The sequence below is a fragment of the Podarcis melisellensis genome (genome assembly GCF_964234715.1).
Source record: "Podarcis melisellensis genome assembly, chromosome: 12".
In the NCBI taxonomy this organism is placed as follows: domain Eukaryota; kingdom Metazoa; phylum Chordata; class Lepidosauria; order Squamata; family Lacertidae; genus Podarcis; species Podarcis melisellensis.
In genome coordinates this window covers 5,775,084-5,803,057 of record NC_138544.1, presented here as the reverse complement: position 1 = coordinate 5,803,057, position 27,974 = coordinate 5,775,084, and the positions used below count along the sequence as shown (strand labels likewise).

The window sequence follows — 27,974 nt, the reverse complement described above, 5'->3', positions numbered from 1 at the left end:
TGGGGCGGAGAGCCCTCCTCCCCGCGCCAGGCTTTGGAAGGCTCCTCCGAAGGCTGGCGATGGGGCGGAGAGCCCTCCTCCCCCCGCCAGGCTTCGGAAGGCTCCTCCGAAGGCTGGCGGCGGGAGGAGGTCTCTCCGCCCCACCGGCAGCCTTCGGAAGGCTGCTCCAAAGGCTGGCGGCGGGAGGAGGTCTCTCCCCCCCACCGGCAGTCTACGGAAGGCTGTCCTGAAGACTTGTGGTGGGAGGAGGGTTTTCCTTCCCACCGCCAACATTCAGAATGCTGTTCTGAATGTTGGCGGTGGGGAGGAAAAACCCTCCTCCCACCGCAAGCCCCGGGAACAGAGGAGAAGCGCTGTGCGCCTTCCCCTCTGTTCCCGTACCTGTGCTGAAGGCTTGCGGTGGGGAGAAAAGCCCTCCGCCCTGCCAGTCTGGCAAGCGGTCTCCATAGGAACGCATTAATTGATTTTTAATGCATTCCTATGGGAAACCGTGCTTTGCAAGGTGAAAAACTCGCAAGAAGAAAAAACTTGCGGAACGAATTAATTTTGTCTTGCGAGGCACCACTGTAATCTATTCCTCAGAACAAGGAAACTACCTTCCTGTTGCTCACTTGCATGATAAAACACGGAGGGAAACTGACTACGCTAAATCTATTTCTGTGAATTGGGAAGAAAACCACTCATAAGCATCTCCCAATGGGACACAACCTCCAACTTGATTTAACAATACAGCTGCCGATCAAATGCATTTAAAGGGGCAAGCTCAGTATCTGAACAGAGTGACAAAATTAACCAGGACTCCCTATTGTATGTATCTTGGCAGAAAAAAAAGAGTTTAATTCTTAAAGAAGGGTAGCACATCTCAACTCTACCATCACTAGCTTTCATATACAACAGTTCAAGCTATAATTGTCCGACAAGTATAACTAAGAATTGCGTTTATAGCACAGTTTTGGCCAAAGCAGCTGTGTTTTCAACAGGTACCACCACAAAGTGACCCACCTAATATTTTAACACCCAACTCACCTGTCTCCTGTCATCAGGTGCTTTGAGGAAAAGCGCATTTATTACGGCAATGGTGTAGGTTTGTATTTCTTGATCTGCCCTGTATCAGAGTATAATATAAAGCAGGTATACAAAAGTCAGACTTTAGAGAATGATTTTTGTTGTTGCTGCTGTTTCCAGAATAGAACAATAAAGTACAGGTACAAGCTGCTAGAGTGTGGGAGAGGAACCCTACAAGCCTTTAAAATGATTATATTCTAAATTAATGCACAGCTTCTTAACTGCAGTAAGTCATGAGCTCAAACTGTGTTAAATCTATATACCATATTTTTCACTCTATAAGACACACCAGACCACAAGACGCACCTAGTTTTTGGAGGAGGAAAACAAGAAAAAAAATATTCTGAATCTCAGAAGCCAGAACAGCAAGAGGGATCTCTGCGCAGTGAAAGCAGCAATCCCTCTTGCTGTTCTGGTTTCTGGGATAGCTGCGCAGCCTGCATTCGCTCCATAAGGCGCACACACATTTCCCCTTACTTTTTAGGAGGGAAAAAGTGAGTCCTATAGAGCAAAAAATAGGGTATTTGTATCTCACTCGTCTTTCAAGGTCATGATGAGCATACATAAGTCTGGTTTTTATCTGTGGAATAGTTTAAAACGGCAGGCAAGAGACTTGCTAGAAGCTCCAGCAAGCTTCATTGGCTGAACATATGCAGCAGGAGAAGAACGTCTCTGAACTGAATGCAGCCAGAGTGCCATGCAGAACTGGGAAGGTGAGCAACTCCAGGATGGGGAAGGTAGAATTAGCTAGGATGGCCTATCTTCTCCTTCTTCCCTTCCTTGCAGTCAGTTCTCACTCTACCCATATGGAAACGCAGGATCATGACCAGACTTGGGTAAGAACTTTAATCCTGGCTGATGCTCCAAATCCTTAATGAGATCTCGTCAAGTTTAAGGCTGCTTTCAAGGTCATCAGCTGTAACTTTAAACGTTATTCCCAGGCAAAAGTAATGCAGAGCTACTCACCCTTGAAGGTGTGGAATTAACTGGCCAATTGTAATCTCCTGTGCCACCTTCTGGTACAGATCATGGCTGTTCAACACCATTGACTCTAGGATGGCTAGGGATCGTTGAAGTATAGCAATGTCGGAAGGAAACTTGCTCACGTAACCTGCTATCTATAAATAAATCAGGTTTCTTGTAAGAGGCCATGGGTTGGATCGAAGGAAATGTTCCAGCAAAATCAATAGTGTTTGGCCAAAGCAATAAACCCTGGGTGTCAAATGCTGGGATAATAGCACACTCTGGTTTGTCTTAATCATGGTTAATGCCAATGCACATGCCACACTTATGGGTGGTTTAGGGTGCCAGGGTCAATCTCTGTGGAACCAAGGGCATTTCTTGACCAGGTGCTTATTGAGCATCCATTTACTGAGTCATTCACCCGGACACATGCATATGGCAGTCATACATTGCCAGCATTGGGTTCTTGTCTCACACTTCCCAGTGGAATTTTCCATAATTTTTCTTGTCGGCTTTTTGCAGTTAGAAAAACGTGATAATTCCACTAGAAATTGTGGGGTGCCAACCAAATCTTGTGCAAATCAGCAGCCTGTGTGGAAGCACAAAACACTTCACTTCACTTCTGAAACCACTGTTAAGGTTCACTGAATATTGCTCCTGTCCCTGCCATACGCACCACACAAAATATTCAGAGCTATAAAGAGAGGCTTTATATTTACATGCCTGAATGTGGTTAACAGCTATTCACCCAGACTATGCTATGGACTTCCTTTTTCTCTTGCAAACCCAAGACAAGCATGTTTATAATTAAGAGTTCCTCTTGGGAAATGTTTCCTTAACATGCTTACATAATGATATTATAAGGTAATATGAATTCCGTTCTCTCTTCTGTGCCTTCTCTGGCCTCTTTCCAGAATCTACTCGTTCCAAAATAGGTCAACCGCATACAAAAAAGTCTCAGTGCAGGGCTGCTGCAACATCATTCATAATTTGCCTTACAAATATTGTTCATCCTGTGCCATTATAGCATTAACTTACAGGTAAGTTAATAAAATTACAGAAATTCTCTCAAATATGAACATCATCGGCACAACCTAGGAAGAAGTGAGCTGTGACTAAATTCTGTTAACTTAGCAGCAATTAAACCCCCTTCCTTTGACTTTTGTTGTTGTTGCTCTCTTGTTCAGCAATGAAATTGTAGCATATCCATTAAAATGCTTGGCGGTTTGTCACGCCCTCCCTCTAAGATCAGTGTGGCTTATGAGACAGGCTGAGATGCAGTGATTTTCACAGCATCCTGCATAAAATATCCAGCAAGCATATCAGACCATGAATGTTATTAGAACTTAGACCAGGCACCCACAATCTTTGGCCCTCCAGATGTTTTGGACTACAATTCCCATCAACCCTGACCACTGGTCCTGCTAGATAAGGATCATGAGAGATGTAGGCCAAAACATCTGGAGGGCCGCAAGTTGGGGATGCCTGACTTTGACCCTCCCAGACCTTCCTAGAAAACACCACCAAACTGGTTCTTGAGTATACTTCAAAGCAGGGATCAGCAACCTTTTTCAGCCGTGGGCCAGTCCACCATCCCGCAGACCATGTGGTGGGCCAGACTATATTTTGGAAAAAAATATGAACGAATTCCTATGCCCCACAAATAACCTAGAGATGCATTTTAAATAAAACACACATTCTACTTGCGTGAAAACATGCTGATTCCTGGACCATCCACAGGCCTTAGGTTGTCTACGCCTGCTACAGAGTATACTTCAGAACCATAACCCTGAGACAACTAGAAATTGCCTCGCTGCGATGATTTGTCCTCACTGCAGTCATATTCTGTAGCACCTATCCATATTATGGATCCCATGCCCTTTTAAAATGTGGTTTTTCCTTTGGGGTGGAGGGTTATTGGGTGCTGTTTTAATTTTGACTATATATTTTGTGGTTTTATATTTTGATTTTGTTCTGTAAACCGTCCTGAGATCTCCCGGTATAGTAATAATAATAATAATTTATTATTTATACCCTGTCCAGCTGACTGGGTTTCCCCAGCCACTCTGGGTGGCTTCCAACCAAATATCAAAAACAATACAGCGTCAAACATTAAAAGCCTCCCTAAACAGGGAAATAAAATAGTTGTTTATTGCCTTGACATCTGGTGGGAGGGTGTTCCACAGGGCGGATGCCACCACCGAAAAGGCCCTCTGCCTGGTTCCCTGTAACCTCACTTCTCGCAGGGAGGGAATCGCCAGAAGGCCATCGGAGCTGGACCTCAGGGTCTGGGCTGGATGATAGGGGTGGAGACGCTCCTTCAGGTATACTGGACTGAGGCCGTTTAGGGCTTTAAAGGTCAGCACCAACACTCTGAATTGTCCTTGGAAACGTACTGGGAGCCAATGAAGATCTTTCAGGACCAGTGTTATATGGTCTCGGCAGCCCCTCCTAGTCACCAGTCTAGCTGCCGCATTCTGGATTAATTGTAGTTTCCGGGTCACCTTCAAAGGTAGCCCCACGTAGAGTGCATTGCAGTAATCCAAGCAGGAGATAACTAGAGCATGCACCACTCTGGCAATAATGGTGTGTATGTATGTATATATATGTGTGTGTGTGTGTGTGTGTGTGTGCGCGCACACACACACACACACACACACACACAAGTATAGGGTGGTATATAAATTCAAATAATAATAAGAAGAAGAAGTCGTCATTCTGGTGCCTGACACACAATGTTTCCAGGCAACTTCCAAGAATAGGCTGATACTGGCATGGAAAGCTCCCAAGCGGCCCTTCCATTTTGTAAATGAACAGAACAGATGTGTGCGGAAAATACATCTACTCTGACCCTTAATGTCAAGCATAAACATACTGTACCTTTTTAATGAAAGCCACAGAGAATGTGTCCCAGGATACAATTCCATGATCCATCAGTTCAACGAAAGCCGTCAGAGTGAAGGATAACATGTCTCCAAAGCTGGAAGAGACAGGAGCCATAGCAGAAGTGGGGTGGGAGAAGAACCATGTAAACAGCAGTGGGAAACCTTTGGGCAAAAGGGGGAAAACAAAGCAAAGATGCGCAAGAAGGGGCAGGAGCAGAATAAAATGAAGGCCGTGCAGCAAAGCAGCATCAAGTGATATCCACATGAATCCCAAAGAAGCGTCAACTGGAAGGAAGTGTTTGAGGATGTTTTTGCATTCTGCGTGGGAAAAGGCTGTCCAATGCCCAAGAACGATAACCTTGTGCAGGTGTCAGTCTGCTCACTCAAAGACAAGACACCTACGAAAGACTTGCTTCTCTTCCCAATAATAGATCAATTGCTGTTTAAACAGTTCCCCACTTTTGGACAAACACCAGCCAACACAAAAATAGGCCATAGGATCATGTTCTTCCCTCCTTCTCTACCAGATTAAAGCTTTCATCAGCACCTTTGCTATTCATCAGAGTTTGGAAATGAGCTTTAAATTCAGATTTCCAAAGCATAGCAAACAAAACGCTCTGTTTATTGCCAGTGCTAACACCGGATAATAGAATTAGAGAGTTGGATGGGACACAGAGGGTCATTTAGTCCAACCCCTTGAAATGCAGGAATTTCAACATGTAGTCCCCCATCCAATTTGATGCCATTCCGGACCCTGCTTAGCTTTGCAAATATGCTAGCAGTTTTATTGTTGAACCACTGGTATGGCAAGCCGGGATTGGTGTGTTTGGATTCAAGATGGATAGGGGAGGGCACATGTGAGCTCTGAACTATAATTAAGGAATGAGGTGCACATCTACAGAATGAGGTACACATCTACAGAACCTCAACCTGACAAATTCACACCCACCCCAATGTGAAAACCACTCTATAAAACCCTATGGGAACAGCCTCCAGGTTTTTTTTGGGGGGTGGGGCGGAATACACTATGAATATGCGTAGGGTTTTTTGATTATCATTTTTAAAAAGAACAGTGTTCTAGTTAGCAGGTCAGATATAAATCAGGGAATATTCTTATGCAAATGGAACTCTGCTGCAAAACTATCTTCTCCCTAATTGTTCCACACCATTAAAAAAAAAACTAGCTAGATACCTTTAGGCTTTTCTTTAATACATAGGTAAAGGTAAAGGTACCCCTGCCCGTACGGTCTTGACAACAGACTCTGGGGTTGTGCGCCCATCTCACTTAAGAGGCCGGGGGCCAGCGCTGTCCGGAGACACTTCTGGGTCACGTGGCCAGCGTGACAAGCTGCATCTGGCGAGCCAGCGCAGCACACGGAACGCCGTTTACCTTCCCGCCAGTAAGCGGTCCCTATTTATCTACTTGCACCTGGGGGTGCTTTCGAACTGCTAGGTTGGCAGGCGCTGGGACCGAGCAACAGGAGCGCACCCCGCCACGGGGATTCGAACCACCAACCTTTCGATCGGCAAGCCCTAGGCGCTGAGGCTTTAATACATAGCTCGTGATAATTCAACCCAGGAAGACTACCTAGAAAGCAAGAAGCGCTTAAGCTCAGTCAGGGGAAAACATACAGAGAGAGAGACTTACACTCATAACTCTGGAGTCGAGCACACTGAATTGGAAGCTACAGCATCACTGGCTAAGGAGCCAAACTGGGGTCCTGACTCCAAGCCTGATGTTGGTGATCATGCAACCCCAAGTTAGCAGGAAAGAGCTCACTGAGCCACTCCCACAACACTGGGGCCCTTTGGAGAGGAGCCGAGATTCACAAGCACCTTCCCCCGTGCCAGAAGAAGTAAATGCCTTTCTCACCACCTTGCCAGTCCAACAGCACAGACTATGAAGCGCAGGAGAGCTGCCCATCTCCAGGCCAGAGGGCGGATGCTTCAAGAGAATCTAGTTCTCCCCGGAGGGACAGAGCTTAGGTCACATGACCTGGAGAAAGAGGCTCGAAAGGCCTCATTTCACTTCCAACACTTGTCAGAGCAAGTTGCCCACTTTCCTTGGGCTGCACCACAGGACCAGTACAGAACAGTTGCCTCCTCTATGTCACACAGAGGAGGGAGAAAGGTTGTTTTCTGCTGCTCCAGAGAAGCGGACATGGAGCAATGGATCCAAACTACAAGAAAGAAGATTCCATCTAAACATTAGGAAGAACTTCCTGACAGTAAGAGCTGTTCGACAGTGGAATTTGCTGCCAAGGAGTGTGGTGGAGTCTCCTTCTTTGGAGGTCTAGCAGAGGCTTGACAACCATATGTCAGGAGTGCTCTGATGGTGTTTTCTGCTTGGAAGGGGGTTGGACTCGATGGCCCTTGTGGTTTCTTCCAACTCTATGATTCTATGATTCTATGGCAACCTTGATTATGTCATCATATTGGCTGGAACTTCCAGTGATGAGCAAATTCCAGTTTCTTAGCAACCGAATAAATTCAGTGGTGGACTTTATAGTGTCAGTTTGCACAGAATCAAACCTAGAACAAACCTTATCTGGTTTTTAAACGCCAGAGGGAGGGTTAATCAGTCCCTCATAATAAGAATGTAAGGAGTGTCTGCTGGATCAGACCACTGGCCCATGGAGTCCAGCATCCTGGTCTCACAGCAGCCAACCAGATGCACTTTTGGGAAATCTGTGTGCAGGACCTGAGCACAAGAGCATTATCCTACCCTGTGGTTTTTAGCAACTGGTCTTCAGTAGCACACTGAGTCTGACCATGGTGTCAGAGCACAGCCAGATCGTGCAACTGCCTGTTGTACAATGACACCTAGTGGAAGAAATGAAGGCATATTGCAATACTGAGAACTGCTAAACATACTGCATTTATGATGCACACGCAATGGACTCACATTATACCAGAAAAATATATGAGGGAGCTAGGATTGCATGCAGCTCACCAGCACCACCAGGTATATATATATATATCTATATATATATATATCTATATATATATATATGAAGTAACGAGCGCATTTGCTCTTCCTCTCATGAAGCAGCAAATATGACACCTTCCAAAATTTTGTTCTGAAGTCCCGCTGGAAAGAGTTAGGTCATGTAATATTTCCTGCTGCACATGCTTCTCTCTCCCCCCCCCCCCGTATGCTCCAATTCCCTTCCTGGATCGGGACCACATCTGAACTTAGCATTCTGTGGTTTGCCATGAGCAAAGGAAGCGATGCGGGGAGAGATGCCAAATCTGAGAGAAGCTTTGCACAGGAAATACCATGAAGGGCTGCTTGGGTCACCTAGCATCTCTGCACACCCAGAGGAGTCCTACGTAAGGAATGGAACCAGGTGGGAAAAAAGGAATGAGAAAGAGGAGGAAACTACTGCTTCATACAACACTTAATAAATGAAATTTCTGACCACAATATATGGTGATGACCATGGGCTTGTAAAGGTAAAGGGACCCCTGACCATTATGGTCCAATCGTGGCCGACTCTGGGGTTGCAGCACTCATCTCGCTTTACTGGCCGAGGGAGCCGGTGTACAGCTTCCGGGTCATGTGGCCAGCATGACTAAGCCGCTTCTGGTGAAACCAGAGCAGCGCACTGAAACGCCGTTTACCTTCCCGCCGGAGCGGTACCTATTTATCTACTTGCACTTTGACATGCTTTTGAACTGCTATGTGGGTAGGCGCTGGGACCGAGCAACGGGAGCTCACTCCATCGCGGGGATTCGAACCGCCGACCTTCTGATTGGCAAGTCCTAGGCTCTGTGGTTTAACTCACAGCACCACCCGTGTCCAACCATGGGCTTAAATGGCTTTAAAAAGGGTTTGGACAGGTTCAATGGCTATTAGCAATGACAACTCAATGAAAGCTGTTCTAGCATTGCACTTCATCTTAACTGGATCAGGGTGTATTTTTTAAGCATACACAAAGGAGGGGGGGGACTGGCTGCTTATATCCACTGAGGGGCACAATGAGTGGAACCTTTAAAAAAGAGCACCAAACTACATGGGATGTGAGGGACGGGAAACCAGATCCCCTAACACGTTTTTGAATAGATCCCCCAACAAGGGCATGTTTTGGATCATGGCAGTGTGCATTGGTGAGGTCTGCGTGAAAACCTTTCCCCTACGGTTTCTTTCTCTGACCTGAAAATTGCCCTCTCTGATATTACCAAATCTGGTATTAGTTGTGTGTCAAAGAGAGATAACCATTATCAGGTCTATCTTCACTCGCAGTTTCTACATGTTGCATTATAAAATTAAATGCTTTCCCCACAAGGTGTCGTCACAGTACCAGAAAAATCTTCCTAGGAAGGCAATTGCAGAAAAAACACTCTAAATGTCGAAGAGACAGAATTATTCCAGGCCAAAGTTAAGACTTCAGAAGAGAAGATTCAAGTACTGACGCTGCAATCCTGTGCACATTGACCTGGGAATAAGCTCAATTTTACGCTGTGGGACTTCCATCTAAGTGAATACATATATACTCCACAATCCAATTTATATGGCATAGTTGGGGCATATATTCAAATCCAACTTAAATAAATGGGCACGTAATAAAAACAACAACCCAGTATCTTATGAACCGCACCCTGTCCTTGTAAACAGGCAGGCAAATGCTGCAAACTTAGCTCATTATTAAATATGAATCCAAATGGCAGTTCAGCACAATGAGACATTTGTGGGGCAAGGAAAGAAAGGCTGCTTTCCTCCTCCTCTTTCTGCCGACAGAGTGAGGGATTCATGGAGGCTCCTTGCTGCAGCCGCATCTGTGCGCTTGGGGACTGCAGCTGGAAGGAACTTCCCCTGCGCACTGCGGCCCAGAGCCGCCTCGAGTCAGTGACATTCCTTTGGCATCTGCTTTGTACAAACAAGGGCCCAAAGTGGAAATGTTAAGTTAAGGCAACAGTTGTGAGGTTAATACTGCAGGGGAAGGCCGCGGGGGAACAAGCCGGAAGCAGAGAGAAAACTAGCTACTGTTGGCACAGCAGAAGCAGTCTCTAGGCTCAGCTTATTCCCGTTTAACGGTGCTTGGTCACCACAGACCAACTTCACAAATGGCTTTTTAAAATGCCAAGTTGGGTTAAAGTTATCAGAAATATAAGCAATTAAATGTGCACCTTTCAACCTTACAAAACATTTTTTGGTAGCCACAGGTGAGAACGGCTTTGACCATGAATTAGTCTTCCTCAGAGATCTAATGTGCAAAGGACTTATTGAAATCTATTGTGCTTTTGGCATACACCAACTTGGAAGTGGTGTATATATGTTTGTGCTTTGTGAGCTTGATTCTCTTTCATTTGCTTCACATTATCTGTTCCTATTTATTAAAAAATATTTATAGCCTACCCTTCGGCAGGGCACAACAGTTTAAATTAAAAAAAATTACAGAATACACAACAATAAAATCATTAAAATATCTCAGCAAGCAACAGAAACACCTAAAATCACAGTACAACCTGGATAGTATTTCCTACACAGAGCCTTATGGCTAGCCAGCTGCCTTATGCCAGGTTAGACTATTTCCCATTTTGTGCAGGAAATGTATATACATGCCAAACACCCATTGCCTCCACTGCAGGCATGTTTCCCAGGCATGCACTGCACATATCTAGCTGCCTGCTCAGAGGCTCAGAGCAGCTTATATATAGTTCTCAGGCAGTCTGAAATCCAGGCAGCTTACAAAGCCAAACCTGCTTAGCGTCAACAGCAGAATGGTGTGACGTGCCTTCTTCAGGCGATTCTCCAAGCGTGAGCATTCAGGAAGACAGACAGGTCTGAATTGGTCACATGTGGTGGAATACCTGCAATTTCCTAGCTGGACGTATTGTGTGTGTTGCAATTGCTACATCGTATGTCAGCACGGAAAAACTAGAGCACAAAAATGTTATCTGAAAAGCTGTGGCACAAGGGCAGCTCACCAGATCAGAATGGAAAGATAAAATAATTTCTATTACTATGTCCATCTTACTATCAAGTTCATCTAAAATTGTTCAAATCAGTTTCAGAGATTGCCGCGTGATAATGCCAACCAAACAGCTCTGCGGGACTCAGCAGTTCATGTGACTTCTTGTTCTTTGCTTCAGTGAGAGGTAATTTCTTGGAATTTCCCAAGAATGTCGTCCACATGTAGAAGAATTAGAAACGGAAGTCTGGTTCCGATTGCGCTGTGCAATCAACACAGAGTTTACGATTCACTGTCACATGAAGTTCATCTTTCAATAGTCAGATGTATTTCAGTGCAAGTGTTGATGCTTTAAAGGTAAAAGTAAAGGACCCCTGACCGTTAGGTCCAGTCGCAAACGACTCTGGGGGTTGCGGCGCTCATCTTGCCTTACTAGCCAAGGGAGCCAGCGTTTGTCTGAAGACAGTTTTTCCGGGTCATGTGGCCAGCATGACTAAGCCACTTCTGGCAAAACCAGAGCAGCGCACAGAAACACCGTTTACCTTCCCGCTGGAGCAATACCTATTTATCTACTTGCACTTTGACGTGCTTTCAAACTGCTAGGTGGGCAGGAGCAGGGACCGAGCAACGGGAGCTCACCCCGTTGCGAGGATTCGAACCGCCAACCTTCTGATCGGCAAGTCCTAGGCTCAGTAGTTTGGACCACAGCACCACCCGCGTCCCCGTTGATGCTTTAGGGCCCATTAATTCAATATGTGTTAAGTGCTCTTCCTTGAGCAGTTGAGAGGACTCCACCCATTTCCATGGGTCCATCTCCCATGATTCCTGACTTGCTGTTATGTACGAACCAGGAATCGTGCTTTAAAACAAATTCTGATTCACTAAACAGCACCAGAGCCCATGGGCTTGAAGCTGACTTGTTTTGAGACTGACCAGTTAGTTTTAAACTATATTCTTTGGTTCATATGCAAGGCCAAGCAAGAATTATAGGAAATGAAATAAGCGCCAGCATAGTCTTTCTTCCCAGTCACATGGGAAAAGGAACGGGGAGCTTATGAACTCAATGCTTTGGAGTGCAAACTATTTCAAAGCAACATGTGACTATCCTTTGCACTGCACAACATGGTCACAAACACCCATTCTCTCTGGACATTCTGTCTCCAAGCACATCCTTTCCACAGGATTTCTCCTCTTGACCATTCACTCTTCCAGCCCTCCTGACATAGGCCTCTTCCTTCTCTTGGACTGCTACCTATTTGACTTCCAGTCTCCACTTTTCCTGGATATTTAATTTGTTTCCGATCCTTTCCTGTGTCCCTTTACCTTCTCATCAGAGCAGTTAATCAGATGAAGGAGCAAGCGTAGCTTAGACAATGGCGGCCTGAGTGCCTTCTGAACCCACCGCTCAGCCCAAGATTACCTCCAGGCTAACCTTGCTACAAAAGCCCATTAGCGCATGACAAGACTGTATTTTTAAAGAACAATTTCTAGCTTTGTTCGTAACAGCATTACATCTTGATCTTACACATTTCAGCTAGTGTGTCTAATGGCAGCAGCAGCAGCAGCGAACAAAGCTCCACGCTGAATTTAGTGGGGCAGATAGCAAGTTCTAGAATCACATCTGGGAGTTATTCTAGTGTAACTTCAAGCAGATACCAATTTCTTCCACTTAGGAGAGGCATTTGCAGAAATCTGCTCATATGAAAGTAGTTAACATGCAAGAATCCCCAGAATATACACTTACTCAGTATGAAAGTCCCACTTTAGCAGAACACAGAAGTCTTTCCTTTTATTCAGAGATATAGCACTTTCATAGAATTACTCTAAATTTAGGAAACCCAGTCTAGTCATTGGTGATGCATTGACACTGCATGTACAAACTTAGAAACAAGAAATGTTGTGCCAAAACTTCTTCAGGCATACTGTAGACCAGTCTTGAAAAGAGAATAAGACACAGAAAACTCAACTGCAGCCACCAGGAACTCAGTAGCTTTCATGCTCACAAAACTGAGAAATGTCAAGAACCAGCATGAATAAGAATTATGCATCAGCAGGGACTAGGACAAATTATGTCCCCTGAAATTCAAATGCTTTTATCTAGTCCTTATTTTCCCCAGAAACTAAGCTATTATCATTACTACCTCAGCATTCAGAAATAAGTTAGCTGGTCGGAAGTGAAACCTTCTTTCCTTTAACTTGAACTGAACTCCTATACTATCAGTAGGTTTAAGATTAATTTGAGTCAGCATACCACTAATCAAAAACATGCTTATTCAGAATATATAAAGGTAAAAAGGTAAAGGTACCCCTGCCCATACGGGCCAGCCTTGCCAGACTCTGGGGTTGTGCGCCCATCTCACTTAAGAGGCCAGGGGCCAGCGCTGTCCGGAGACACTTCCGGGTCACATGGCCAGTGTGACATCGCTGCTCTGGCGAGCCAGAGCCGCACACGGAAACGCCGTTTACCTTCCCGCTGGTAAGCGGTCCCTATTTATCTACTTGCACCCAGAGGTGCTTTCGAACTGCTAGGTTGGCAGGCGCTGGGACCGAGCAGCGGGAGCGCACCCCGCCGCAGGGATTCGAACCGCTGACCTTTCGATCGGCAAGTCCTAGGCGCTGAGGCTTTAACCCACAGCGCCACCTGCGTCCCCGTATATATGACACTATATATATGACACATATATGCGTCCCCGTATATATGACACTGCAATTTCTCCATTGTTCGAAAACCATTTTACCTGGTGCTTGAAATTAAAATGACTGTGACTCTCAAGTTTATTACTAACCCATCAGCTTCCCGGATGCACCAGGTGGGAACATAGGATATTCATGTAAGAGGGATGGTAGCTCAAAGCAAAAAAAAAAGAAAAGCTAAAAGGAGACAGCACCAGCAAATAGCTACAGGAGGTATAGGAAAACAAAGCATACATTCCACAAGCATTGCAAAAATAAATAAAAATAAATAAATAACTGAAAGCTCCGTAATAAATCTGTGGCATGTGGCATTAAAGAGCAGGAAAGAGAAGCAGATTTGCTTGATCAAAATATGCACAGGTATTCAAATAAATAAAATCAGCAGGGAGGCCTGGAATTTAATCATGCAAAGAGGAGGAAGTTTGCAGGGTCATGAGCCAATCAGATTCTTACCAGGGCTTCATTATCTTCTGCAATTTCTGATATCGTCTGCAAAAATTTGAAAACTTTCAGATAAGGAGAAACATTGTTAAGACATTTCCCTGCTAATCCGCATTTGAGTTTTACAAGGCCATTTGAACACCACCAGAGGAACTATAGTTGGAAGTAATTCAACTGAAGCAGACTTGAAATGGTAATAACACGCTTTAATGCTCTTCGGAAGAAAATAATGTAAAGCAACACAATATACCTTTTAATTCAACAACAAAATCTCACAGAAAAGGGGGCGGAGGAGGGAGAGAGATTGCGTATTATTCTAAGGAATGCTTAAGAACGTTGCCTGCATATCAGAACCTCACCACCATGGGGGACAATAGTATGGCATCGCCTAGTAGACAAAGGCCAGAAGTTTCTGGGACGTACAATCCTTTTTAGCTGACTCTCAAACTTGTCGCAGAAGCAAGCAGAAGGATCATCTGGGCCCAGACACCAGCCGTAAGAAACTAAATAGTTGCTGGGATCATGGACCTCTGAGCTCCACCCTCCAGCCAGGTACCAGACCTGGGAGTTTGCTGGCTCAAGTAGCAGTCAACTCCATCACAACCGCCAAGGAGTCTGTCAGCAGCTTCCAAGGGACAATTTGGTTATTTGGAGAAACAATTCGGTTGTTTGGGCAGAGTCCCTAGAAATTAATTAATTAACAAAACAAGAACTGATGCCAATGCTACTGGGGGCACAGGATGGCCAAAATGAAGGCTATTTGGGGCAATTCTTATGATAACCATCCTGGCAGCTAGCAACAATTACGCAGTATATCAATCACAAGAGCATGGAAATATTTAGCTATTGCTGAAAAATGAATTCAAAAACTGTGGTATACTACTAGATGGCAACGAAAAAAGACTGGTTTTCATCTACTATGAAATAAGTTACTATTTGTAATTCTTAGTAACTTTTAAGGGAGAATTATCATAAGACCTTGAGGACTGTATCATGATATTTACAAATAAATCTTTTTTTAAAAAATGTTCTCCCCACACCAATAACTGTAATTTTTTCACAATAATGTGAATGAAATGACCCAAATTTATACTTTTGTGTGTGAATTTGTTTAATTTAAACTGTTCTGTTTTCCTTTACTTCTTTATTCTTGTGTGCTAGTAAAGTGTATACTCTTCAGATAAATAAAAACTTTGTTTTTAACTGTAGAAAGTTCTATTTTTCCCCCTTCTCTCTTTTTAGGATATAAAAGGATAAATGTTTGTGTGAGCAGCTCAAAGCCTTACGGAAAAGGTGGGGTATAATCCTACAACTGGTCACTCCCCCCCCCCCAAAAAAATCAGAATCATAAACCTCATATGATGGACTCAGCTACACAGGTCAATTTATAACATTTAAAATGTGTTATAAAATGTGACACCAGATGGTGCTGTAGAGCAGAATCCACAGTCAATGGCAGATTGCCTTGGGAGTTCTTTATCCCCTATAGCTTTTCTTTATAGCGTTTTTTATATCTGTGTAGATACAGTTCTCAAGTCCCTCACAAACATTTAAATGCTCTATGAGCATTTAAAACTCTACAATTCACCACCCTCCAGTTAGCACACTATGGGTCCAGCTCAGGGCCGGATTTAGGTTTGATGAGGCCCTAAACTGCTGAAGGTAATGGGGCCCTTGGTATGTCCAGCTGTCCTTTGTCAACAACAAATTGCCGCTGGTTTTTGTGTTGAATATATGCTATATGGGAATTTGCAACCAGTCCATGCAGAATGTAGGTACCCTATATATAGAAATGAGCAAACCAGTGATATTTTAGGAAGCAGGCTAGCAGGTGAGGCCCATTACTTACACCATGGGAGCCTACACAACACAAAACACTGTTGCTGTATATAGGTTTTATTTTATTTGTATTTTATCTTATATTTTGGAAATGTACATCGTTTTCTTTTCTTTTGGGGGGGGGCGCAAGAGAGTGGGGCCCTAAGCATAGCTGTCAACTTTCAGATTTGAAAATAAGGGATCAGCAGCCTCACCTGTCCCGGGGACAGTCTATGGGATATCTAACAATCCGGGATAGCAGCGGGAAACGGCACTGGAATAAGGGAATTTCCCACAAAAAAATGGAAGGTTGACAGCTATGGCCCTAAGATATACCGTATTTTTCGCACGATTGGACGCACCGGACCATAGGACGCGCCTAGTTTTTTTGGGGGGAAATAAAGGAAAAAAAATTCCCCTTTATTTCCCCCCCAAAAGCAGGTCAGGGAAACCGAACCAGGTCGAGGAACAGCGGGATAGTGGCGCTGCGCCTCCCTGCTGTCCCCCGAGCTTGTGGGGCTGGCTGATGTCTGCCTAGCGCGGGGGGGCGCTCTGCTTCAGGGCGCCCCACCCGCCGGGCGGCAGGCTGCTATCCGCAGCTTGGGGAGCCTTGCGGGGAACTCCTGCAAGGCTCTCCACGCAGCGGATGTGTTCCCGAAGCGCCAGGCGCTCTGCTTTCAGGGCGCCCGACGCTCCGGGAAGCAGGCTGCTATCCGCAGCGCGGGGAGCCCTGTGAGGAACTGCTGCAGTGCTCTGCACGCTGCAGATGTCTGCCCGGCGCGAGGGGCGCTCTGCTTCAGGGCGCCCCTCGCTCCGGGCAGCAGGCTGCTATCCGCAGCGTGGGGAGCCTTGCGGGGAACTCCTGCAAGGCTCTCCATGCAGCGGATGTGTTCCTGAAGTGCCGGGCGCTCTGCTTTCAGGGCGCCCGACGCTCCGGGAAGCAGGCTGCTATCCGCAGCTTGGGGAGCCTTGCGGGGAACTGCTGCAGGGCTCCCCAAGCTGCTGATGTATGCCTGGCGCGAGGGGCGCTCTGCTTCAGGGCGCCCCACCCGCCGGGCGGCAGGCTGCTATCCGCAGCGTGGGGAGCCTTGCGGGGAGCTCCTGCAAGGGTCCCCACGCTGCGGGTGTGTTCCCGAAGCGCCGGGAGCTCTGCTTTCAGGGCGCCCGACGCTCCGGGAAGCAGGCTGCTATCCGCAGCCTAGACACGGCTAGCGGAGCGCTAATCCCGAAGCTTGGGGCGTGCGGAGCTCAGCGCGCCCCAAGCTTCTGGGCGCCAGCAAGGTCTCCGCTAGCCGTCGCGGGGCTCTCCCAGGGCTAGCGGAGACCTTGCCGGCACCCAGAAGCTTGGGGCGCGCTGAGCTCCGCACGCCCCAAGCTTCGGGATTAGCGCAGTGGTCCGCTAGCCCTGGGAGAGCCGTGCGACGTCGCGGGGCTCTCCCAGAGCTAGCGGAGACCTTGCCGGCACCCAGAAGCTTGGGGCGCGCTGAGCTCCGCACGCCCCAAGCTTCTGGATTAGCGCAGTGGTCCGCTAGCCCTGGGAGAGCCGGGCGACGTCGCGGGGCTCTCCCAGGGCTAGCGGAGACCTTGCCGGCACCCAGAAGCTTGGGGCGCGCTGAGCTCCGCACGCCCCAAGCTTCTGGATTAGCGCAGTGGTCCGCTAGCCCTGGGAGAGCCGGGCGACGTCGCGGGGCTCTCCCAGGGCTAGCGGAGACCTTGCCGGCACCCAGAAGCTTGGGGCGCGCTGAGCTCCGCACGCCCCAAGCTTCGGGATTAATGCAGCGCTCCGCTAGCGGTGGGAGAGCTGGGTCTCCCACTCCTAGCGGATAGCTTCCTGAAGCCTGGAGAGCGAGAGGGGTCGGTGCGCACCGACCCCTCTCGCTCTCCAGGCTTCAGGGAAAGCCTGCATTGGCTCCATAGGACGCACACACATTTTCCCTTGCTTTTTAGGAGGGAAAAAGTGCGTCCTATGGTGCGAAAAATACGGTAGCTTGTTTAGCTTATACGTAAATCCAGCACTGGCCAGCTCCTGCCACTCTTAACAACTCTGCCTTTGGCAGCAAAGAATTGCTTTCCATGGCCACCTGACTTCTTGTGCATCACAATATTTGCACCAAATCCCACGGCAATGTGTAACCACTACAAATCACTGTAACAAAATGTGACAGTGTACAAGTGTGTGAATAAGGTGAATGCTTGCATGGTACAATTTTGATAAGACAGCCTTGTATTTAAGCACTAGCCTGGTAACCACAGGAACAGGAAACACTAGTAAAACCTTCTTCAGGCAGGGAACTTTCGTGAGCTTATTTACAGAACGTGAGCACTAATTATGAAGGTTCGTCATACCAACCACTGAAATAAGCAGGCTGTACAGAACACACAATTTGTATAAGCAATAACCTTGAGTGTACAACTGTTTTGCTTAATTCAAGCCATATATGAATATAGTAGGGAGTTTTTAAATGCCCATCCCCTCAAGATGGAATCTAGGGACACAATCCTCTACTAACTCCTTCAGGACAGGCCCTATGGCAACTAATGGGAATTGTGCAAAATACTGGTTGTGAAGGACAAGTTTTCAGCCAGCTATATCCTGAATCAGAGCACCTGAGGGGTAAATTTCAAACACAACATAAAGCGCTGAGTCAAAAGCATCACATATGTGAACAGGAGTTTGTTTGTTTTACTTGAAGGGAGGTGGCCCTTTTCATCATCTACAAAAAAAAATACATCATCTACAAAAAAATATACAGTATAATACTTTCAACCTTACTTATATGTGGCAGAAATTACAGGATTGTGCAATGAAACCAATTTAACCCTTGGTTGCTCTTCAAATTTTCGCTCTAGCTAAAATACAGGTATCCAAATCTGTGATTTTAATACATTTCTCCTGTTACATCAAATCGGAAGGGGAATGAATCACTGCTCTAATTTGATGGTTCTCTGTGGAACTTCCTAAACATAACTTATAGGGAAACAAAGGGAATTCAAATGATCTTGCTTGTCAGCAAAGTTGCTGTGAGGTTAACCAGACTGGGCATGACTTGATTCTGCTTGATGTTATTTCTGAAGGCTGAAGTCACAATATTTGCCTTTTGGGGGTTATATGAACAATAATGCGCTGAACAATGATGTTCTAAAATTAGTGGGCCAGAAAGATCCCAATAATTCAGAGTGGTCTGTGAGAAAATGGAATGCCCTTTAAAAGACTCTGTAACTCAAGAGTACAAATGAGCCACAGACTTTTGTTCATATTAATTTTAACAGAAGAAGAAAATCTGAAACAGAATGGCAATATAATGTTATAGAATAATAGTGAAAGGATACTTGCTTAGACATTTGCCTACCACAATATGCTCACTGTTTGTCCTCGAAGGGACTCTGGATTACATTGCTGGCTCTCTACCAAAAGGACAGCAGCTCCTTTTGGAATTCCTCAAGCCACAAAGGCTTAATACTTGCTGAATGTGCACCCTTCCTATCTGCCAGGAGCCACTTCCAGCTGAGACAAATTTTGCCAGCTCTGACGAGACCAGCTCCTTTGTGGCTTATTTGGCAAAGCCTCTGGTTATAGATCAAGAAGGCCCCTTGTTTTCAAGTTCAGTTAGGATGTCTTAGGGGGAACAGAGAATGATTGTCTGTGGCTCAGGGCTCGGCTGGACCTGTTTTGTAAGGAAGAACCCTAAATCTGCCCCCAGGGAAACTCCTAGCTCAATCTGCAGAAACAGAGAACACCGTGACAATATGCAGTGGCTGCAAGATTGCCATTTCCCCAAACTTGGAATATCCTGGCAAGTTTTGAATTGGAAGAGGGCCGCAGGGGGTCGGGCAGTGGCAGACAGGGAGAGGGGGGTGCAGAAACCGGGGCCTGCATGAAAGGAAAGGGTACCACATAAAACACAATAATGATGGCTCCATATACAGTACACACACACAGTGAAAGACTCCTGTTAGTTAGCCTTACAACCACTGCAGCAATGTCCTTAGCAGAATTAAAACAAGCTGGAGGGAAAGGAATTCTTTATCTGCAAAGCTCTTGGTGGAAGTCATCTCATTCAAGTTCATGAACAATTTCCTTCAAACATATGAAGAAGAGGCACATGCATCTCCAAATTACAGGAGCAGCGCACTTCTTCTTTGTCCGCTACCAAGGCTATTGTGACCTACATAAGTGGGGAGGGGAATTCTCCTATCAGCAGGAAGAAGGTAGGTCTGTAACGCCACACTTATGGAAGGGCTGCTGAGAACCTGTAGCCCCACCACCACGTTGGACCACAACTCCCATCGCCCCGGACCACTGGCCATACTGGCTGGGACTGATGAATGCTGGGGTCCAACAACATCTGGGGGACCACCGTTTCCCATCCCTAAAGGCAGGAAGCTGCAAATTAGCTAGTCCCTGTGAATATCTCCAGATCTGTGCTGGCCCTCCTAGGATGGAGTCTCCATGGGATTCCAACACAAGTGGGATGGGTCTCACATGCACATTTATTACAGCAACTAAATCAACCCTTAACGGCTGCTCAGCAACACATTCTTTGTGTATGTTAAGACATGTGCGTGCGCAAACACACACAAACACACATCCCCATGAATGACTGCTCTTGGCATGGGTCTTGCCATTTGCACTGGGCACATGGAAACCACAGTGAGACTTTCACATCAAATTTGATGGAGCATAAAGGAGATAGCAGGTGCATATAATGACTCTGGAAAAGAAACTCTCCTTCCTTCCTTCCTCTTACAACAAGCGACTGAAGCTGACAGTACTCAGTTGAAATCAATGTCAAAAATGCATTTTTAAACCTGTATTTTCAACAATGATGAACCACACATTCCGATTTTGTTAAGACACTCTGGAATGCTATGCTATTTATATAGCCACAACTTTTGAATTTGATGCAATATTAAATATGGTCTTTCATTCTCACAACATTCTCATTCTTTCATCCCTGCCACAAAAAAAAAATAAAAATCTGGCTCATCAAAAAGACTGAGGTTTAACAATATGTACACAAAGGAGTCTATACATTTCATTTCTAAGTGATATGGTGCTCTGACCTTCCTTGCTTCCAATCAGACTCTTCCAGGGGCAGGTAATTCTGCTGAGATACTGAACTGATCCAAAGAAAGTGGAATTATCTGCTTTAAGTAGAGGTTCCTCACTGAACCGCTGCCTAGCTCACAACACTGTGTTTGCCTTGTTCAGTCAGGATCCACATTATGATGCGTAAATCATGCAAGCAGGCACACAGGGCTGGAGCTTACCAGAAGGCACATCATCCCTAGTCTTACATCTTGTAAAAGCAAAACTTTTGGGTGCAAGGCTGCATTCTGGCTCCAACTGTAATTCAGGCAAGAAGCATGGTTTAGCTAGTGGAAGTTTGTAGAAACACAGAATTGTGCCTGCATATTTCCCCTCCCCTGCCACCCAACCATACATTTTTACTATAAAGCTTGCCGGATTTCCAAGGGGTTTCTAACATTCCCCAAACTGTCTATACTTTTAAAACATCATGTGGTAACTATTTAAGAACGGGCATCAGGCGATGAATAGCTCTCAGGACTTCTAGTGGCAGATAACAAATATTCCTCCATCAGAGAACTACTTCTCTTTAACTCGCCTCTCATGAAATACTCATTCCTTTCCAAGGAACAAAAGCAGAAATGGTGGCTTCTAACATGACATACTTTTAAATGAACAACAAACACAATTTTACTAGCTTATCCAAGCAACAAATAAGAAAATGTGCATGTGTTAAAATACTCACTCAGTGCCACTTTCCACCATCTGTGTCAGGAGCGAAATGCCGTCTAGATTGATAAATTCTTGGGCAAACGTTATATCGCGCGAATAACTAGCTAGGTCTTTCAGTGCTTCCAACTTGGCATCCATGCTAGAAGACTGGATCCTCTCGTGGAGCTGAAGGGCGGTTTGGGCCTCACCAAAGACAGAACATTGAATAAATGGAGGGAGGGGAGAGAGGGGGGAAGACAGACCTTAATTTCAAGTGTTACTAATATATGAAGACACCTGAAGAAAAAATACTAGTTAAGTTTAAATACTATCACATTTTCACCTCCACTCCCTTTTCCTTTCCACCCTCCTTACTTTTTTCAACTCTCTCTTGCACACAGATCACTCCCATTTCCAGGCTTCATCCTGTTTCCTATTTGGCGGTCGGCTGATGAAAATTTATGTTCTCAATTGCTACACTGAATCTGAAGACGGCGTAGTACCAAGAGTGAAATACATTGTGTGAAGGTGCTATGGGAAATTTGGGGGCTCCTAAGGAATGGAAAAAGGAGAGGTTTGAGTACAGCGAGAAGGGAGGAACGATGAAAGGAAAAAGAAGGGGCTATTTTAATCAACAGCAGAGTAATGTAGGGGTGAAGAAACGCTGATGGCTTTTCTTTTAAAAAATAGTTTTAACAAAGGAGAAATAAGGGAGATGGGTACACACAAAAGCTAACACCAGAAAGCTAACACAACGTAGCCTTTCCAAACTCCCTTCTCCCTGTATTCAAACCTTATTAAAAATTGCTACTCTCCCCCACTCAGTGTCACTCCCTACTTACTCTACTAAAGTCATTACCATTATTTAAAATCATCACTTTCCCCCGCAGGGTATCCAGATTCTTGCTTTATTCAAATCTCTGCTGTTGTTTAAAACGACCACTTTTCCCCTCTAAGTATCTGTCCATCCCTGCTTCACTCAAACTTCTGCCCTTGTTTTAAATTTTCCCCTCTTGGTTTCACTCCCTTCTAACTCCCTTGTCTGCAGCCTCATTCACTCTTCCTTTCCAATCTGTCCTGTCTTCATGCAAATAAAGGATGAGGCACCACATATCCTCCAATGAGGACCATGTGGTGACATTCTTACATTTTATTATATAGAGAGAAGTACACAAAGGTACAGGCAGGAGAGTTGGGGATGTTATGACAAACTGAGACCAGAAAGGCCATCAATGCAAGGGAGAGGTGTGGCACATTACTGTGCTGAGTTCAACGTAAACAAGGTCCACGGAAAAGGATGTACAATTCAATCGGAGTGGGTGTGATCGCTATGAACTGGCAAAGCAAAAATAGCAATGTGCACGAACACTTAACAATGGAAAATTATTTTCTAGCTGAGCTCTTCCTCCCAACCTGTACTGAACAGAAGTCAGATAGTGCCAGATCTGTAAATGAATTCCAGCTCAGCAACTTCACAGTGGCATCTCTTTTTAAGCCTTTTTGTTATAAACTAGTGAGCTGCCTAAGTCCACACAGTGGAGAATGAGAGAGGGAAGGTAACAATCTGTTTCCTATTTCTCCAAGAAGAAAGTAATGCTTTTGGGAAAAAAAAAATTCTATGTGGGCACAGAAGCCTTTTTTTTTTTTACAGCAGTTATTATTAACATTAATTTAAATGCCACTACGCATTAAAAACAACAGCCCTGTTTTCCTGCATGGTCACTCCTTGATGAAAATGCTTCTTTTGCCTCATTAACTACCTTAAAGCTAATACTGTGGAATGAATGGCTTGGATTCTAACTAAGCTTCCACTGCGGGGATGTTCACTGAACAGAGTTCTGCTCATGGGGAAAGTACCTTTTGCCAATCCCCCCCCCCCGCAAACCTTTGTGCCCCCTGGGACTGTCAAGGGGAGTGCAGGGGAAGGAAGCTATCTGTAATAATTGGCTCTCCCTCCCACCCGCCAGAAGGAGCCTGCACTGGATCTCAGATCCAGCCATCACCTACCTTACAATGCAGTTGTAAGGGATGCTGAGACAATGTGGGCAAAGCACTTTGAGCACTGAGTAAAAAGCACCAAATGAATAGTAATTATGCTTCCAACTTAAAGCTTTCGTATCATGCTACTATGATTCCCAGAGTATTCCTTGATTTGGAAATGCTTCAGGATGCTGAAGTTCCTACCACCACTGTCTTATATGCCAACTGTGAACTATTTGGAAGGAAGATAGCAGACTTTTCATCAGTTATTTCATGCTTCAGCCACCTACAGATTAGAATACTCTAATGAGCTCCATGCGCCTGGGCTGCCCTTGAGAAGAGTTTGGAAGCTCTTTCTATTGCAGCTGCAAGACTTCTGGCCAGAGTTCCACTGACTGGATCAAATTTGAAAGATCTTGTACCAGCTGCACTACTTGCCAAATCATTTCTGGTACAAATTCAAGGTGCTGCTTTTGATCTTTAAAGCCATAAAGATACCTGGGGCCAAAATACCTTAAGAATCACCTTCCTCTATATAAGTCTTCCTGGAGAAGTTTCACTAATCATCATGCACAGTCCTGATTCGGCTCCGCACACCACCAGAAATATGGCATGTAGCTACCAGAAACAGGGCTTTTCATTTGTGGCAACCTCTGATCTAGAACACCTTCAAAGGAAAGTCCACCTTCCTCCTTCACTGCTGGGCTTCATATGGTTGGCGGAGAGTGCATTATTTCAGCCACTTTTTGTAGACTATGGTCTTTAAACTGTTTTATGCTGGAACTGCTTCTCTTTTTTAATCGTAGTATTTTAAGATGGTTGCATTTGCACTGGGCTTTTATTACTGAGTTTTAATTTATTTACTGTACGCCACCTTGAGTACTTTTATAGAAGCATGGGATATACATGTAGAAAACAAACACAGTTTTGAAATTTCAAACACTCCACCGACATCTGCAGGCAGTGTGATCTCATTCATCCCTAAGTTTCGTGTAGCAAGCTTCACTAAAGTCAGAGCAGATTTATCGTGATCACAGATTAAACAAATAGTTTCTTTTCACAAAAATACTGTTGGTTGTCTCACATGGCAACTAGCCGAGGTGACACTGCCTGCTATCACGACTGATGGATGGGGGGAAAGGCTTCACTCAGTGTGGCGCCTTCACTGGTCTTGGCTCCTGTTGCCATAGTGCTTTATATGCACTCATATGGAATACAGTGCCTCTGCTCCAATTCTCCCTCCCTCTCTCTCATTGTGTCATTAGCAATGACACCTACAGGACATGTGCTATGAGCGGCTTCCAAAGAACTCTCTGCAATTTCTGGTCGATAAATGCCAGGACAGCAGGGAGTACAGCTCATTAGGCCATGATAATTCTGGTTACCAAGAAGTCAGCCCTACTAAAAAAAAAAAAAAGCTACAAGAAAATATTCATCTTATGGAAACACTTCTTTGTTGTGAGATAGGTGCAAAGGGGGGCTGATGTTTGGAATGAATTATACTATCCTGGTCAGACAGGGAGGAGGAAATGGGTAAAACATCCCTTCTCAAAAGGCCTCTAAAGGTAAAGGTCCAGTCGTGGCCGACTCTGGGGTTGCGGCGCTCATCTCACTCTATAGGCCGAGGGAGCCGGCGTACAGCTTCCGGGTCATGTGGCCAGCATGACTAAGCTGCTTCTGGCGAATCAGAGGAGTGCACAGAAACACCGTTTACCTTCCTGCCGGAGCGGTACCTATTTATCTACTTGCACTTTGACATGCTTTCGAACTGCTAGGTGGGCAGGAGCAGGGACCGAGCAACGGGAGCTCACCCTGTCACGGGGATTCGAACCGCCGACCTACTGATCAGCAAGCCCTAGGTTCTGTGGTTTAACCCACAGCGCCACCCACGTCCCTTCAAATGGCCTCTATGATGCCTTAAATGTGTCTCTGATTTGGCTGTATTTTGCTGCCCTTTCTGCTGCAAGGCAGATGGACAAGTTTGTTAGCTTAAACAGGACAGTGAGCGAGCTTTCAGGGCCAAAGCAGCATGAATCTTAGCATAGAAATATTTAGACGGAGAAGTCAATTACGTACAGGATACGGCTCTGCTTGTGCATTACTCTCACACAGGGCACCCAGTTTCAAGATGGAGCAGGGCACTGCTTCTCAGGCCACCCACCCTGATTCCACATCATAGTGCAAACTCAGCCTGCTGTTGTACACAGCTGTCTGCAAAAGAACAGTTACCCACAAGCCGATGCTCCTGTTTAGGAGCACCAAACAACTGGGTGTCCCAGTTAGGTGAGACCCCTGAGCACGTGCAGTTTATTCATGCATAAGGGTTCCCTTCAAGACAACAGTATGAAGGCCGGAGTAAGAGCAGCGACACAGTGTTGGGAGGCAGAGTGAGCCGGGGGACCCCATTCCAGTTTGAAACCATGAATGCCCTACTGGAACATTGCTCACATAAATTATTATTCTGTGTTGCATTTGTCAAGTTGTTTTAAACAGTAAGTGATGTCGTAAATGAAAATGCACACAGATAAAATCAATCAAAAGCCGAATTAAAAAGGAAACGCAATTTTAAAATGTTCCTAAAATGCTCACCCCAGAATACAGTAGGGAGGACAAGTGGGAAGTCTCCACTAACAGGTTCCACAGACTGGAAGCCACCACTAAAAAGGTCCTTTCTCATGTAGCTGCTCTCCTCGCCTTCCTCAGATGCAGCTCATGCATATGGGCTTGATGAAAACCTCAGAATTCAGCTGAGTTCACAAAGGGAGAGGTGGTGCTCAACATACTTGCGTCGCAAGGAGCATAAGGCTTTATAGGTCAAAATCAGCACTTTGAATTGAGCCAGGAAACTGAGCAGCAGCAGTGCAGGAATTGGTGCAATATGCTCAGAACATCTGATCCAAATTAGAAATCTGCCCACTGAATTTTACACTAGCTGCAGTTTCTGAACAGTCTTCAGGGACAGCCCCACATGTAATGAACTGCAGTAATCTAACCTAGAAGTCACCAGAGCATAGGCATCTGAAGGTACGTTATTCCTAGGTTATTCCTACTGAGAACTGCTCAATGGTAGAACAAATGCTACACATGCCGAAAGTCATTCCCTGACATCTCTGGTTAAAAGAATCTCTGGTAAGATCTCCGCACTACCTCGCCCATGCGGGTAGCAGAGGTTTCTAAACTGTGATGGGACGATGAGCTGCTTGTGCGTAAAATGCAAGTCCCTCAGAGTTTGATCAGGCTTTCAAACCTCTGCCTGTGACGGAGCCCCTCCAGCATGGCTGCGTCAATCACTAGTAGAATCCGAAAGTGGCTGCTTTCGGAAACGTTTCCAACATAAAAGCTCCTTAACGGAAACACGTCGTCTGGCCTCTCGGCGTGACAGTTTCCGTCGAGGTGTGGGTGTCCCTATAGGAGGTCCTGAGACCTCCCCACTGGTTTCGCTTGAAGCGTCTCTGAGCCATCCCTCCGACTCACTTTCCCTTGGAGTTCTTGCTCGCCCTCTACTGGTTCCCTCTTCCGCTGCTACTGCTCTCTCACCCTCAGTGAGCCTTTGCGCCTCCGGCGCTTTAGATGTCAGTTCCCTGACATCCACCTCCCCTCCAGGGCCCCCTTCACCCCCTCCCGTCTCCTCTCCTACTGGCGGTGAGGAGGTAAAACCCTTGAAAGAACCTCCCTCATCTTCCGACGTCGCGAACACTTCCTTCCACTTGTTGCTGTTCCTACTCTCTAGGTACTCTTCGTCATCAGAGTCCACTCCCTCTTCCAACTCCGACTCCGCGAACCCTTCCATTTCCTCTTCCTCATCGGTGGTGCCGAAATACTCCCTCCTAAACCTTGCTATCGGCTGAGGTTTCCTCGGGAACCTTTGATGGAACGTTTCTGTTAAAACCTCGTCATTGACTTCCTGCGCACTTACCCAGGTGTTTTCTGACTCCGGTTCCCCTTCCCACGCCACTAAATACTCCACCTGATTTCCCTTCCACCTGGAATCGAGGATTTCCGCTACATGGTTGCGGCGTTCCCTCTCTTCCAAGGCTGGTCCCCTGACGTGCTCCCCTTCACCTCCTCCCCTGTATGGTGACAGTAACGACCTGTGGAACACTGGGTGCAATTTCATGTGATTGGGTAATCGGAGTTTGAAAGCTACCGGGTTGACCTGCTGAATCACCTCAAAGGGTCCCAATCTTCTGGGCCTCAGTTTCTTACAACCCCCTTTGAACGGCAACCCTTGGGTTGACAACCACACTTGATCCCCCACCCTTATGGTTTCACCTTCCCTTCTGTTCTTGTCTGCCTGCTTCTTATATTGTGCCTTAGCCCTTTCTAAGTTGAGCTGGAGCTGCTGATGGATGGCTTCCATCTCTTCTACAAAATGTTCAGCCGCTGGGACGCTCCATCTCTCCCCTCCTTCCCCTGGAAATGCCCTGGGGTGACACCCGTAATTAGCCAAAAAGGGACTCATCCCTGTGGACA

General features: G+C 45.9%; 1 protein-coding gene across 4 annotated transcripts in view; it reads right to left on the bottom strand.

Moving 5' to 3' along the window:
- Nucleotides 1-27,974, bottom strand: part of ELMO1 (engulfment and cell motility 1) — a 312,564-nt gene that overhangs the window by 182,952 nt on the left and 101,638 nt on the right. For 2 of the 4 annotated variants that reach the window (XM_081931085.1, XM_081931086.1), the window contains exons 6-10: nt 21,556-21,725; nt 13,976-14,011; nt 4,909-5,008; nt 2,032-2,183; nt 1,027-1,105 (exon numbers count right to left, since the gene is read on the bottom strand). In XM_081931085.1, the coding sequence (XP_081787211.1) occupies nt 1,027-1,105; nt 2,032-2,183; nt 4,909-5,008; nt 13,976-14,011; nt 21,556-21,725 (537 nt within the window). Of the gene's footprint in view, nt 1-1,026; nt 1,106-2,031; nt 2,184-4,908; nt 5,009-6,561; nt 6,581-13,975; nt 14,012-21,555; nt 21,726-27,974 lie in introns of those variants that run through there. The other 2 variants (XM_081931087.1, XM_081931088.1) reach the window with 2 other exon arrangements.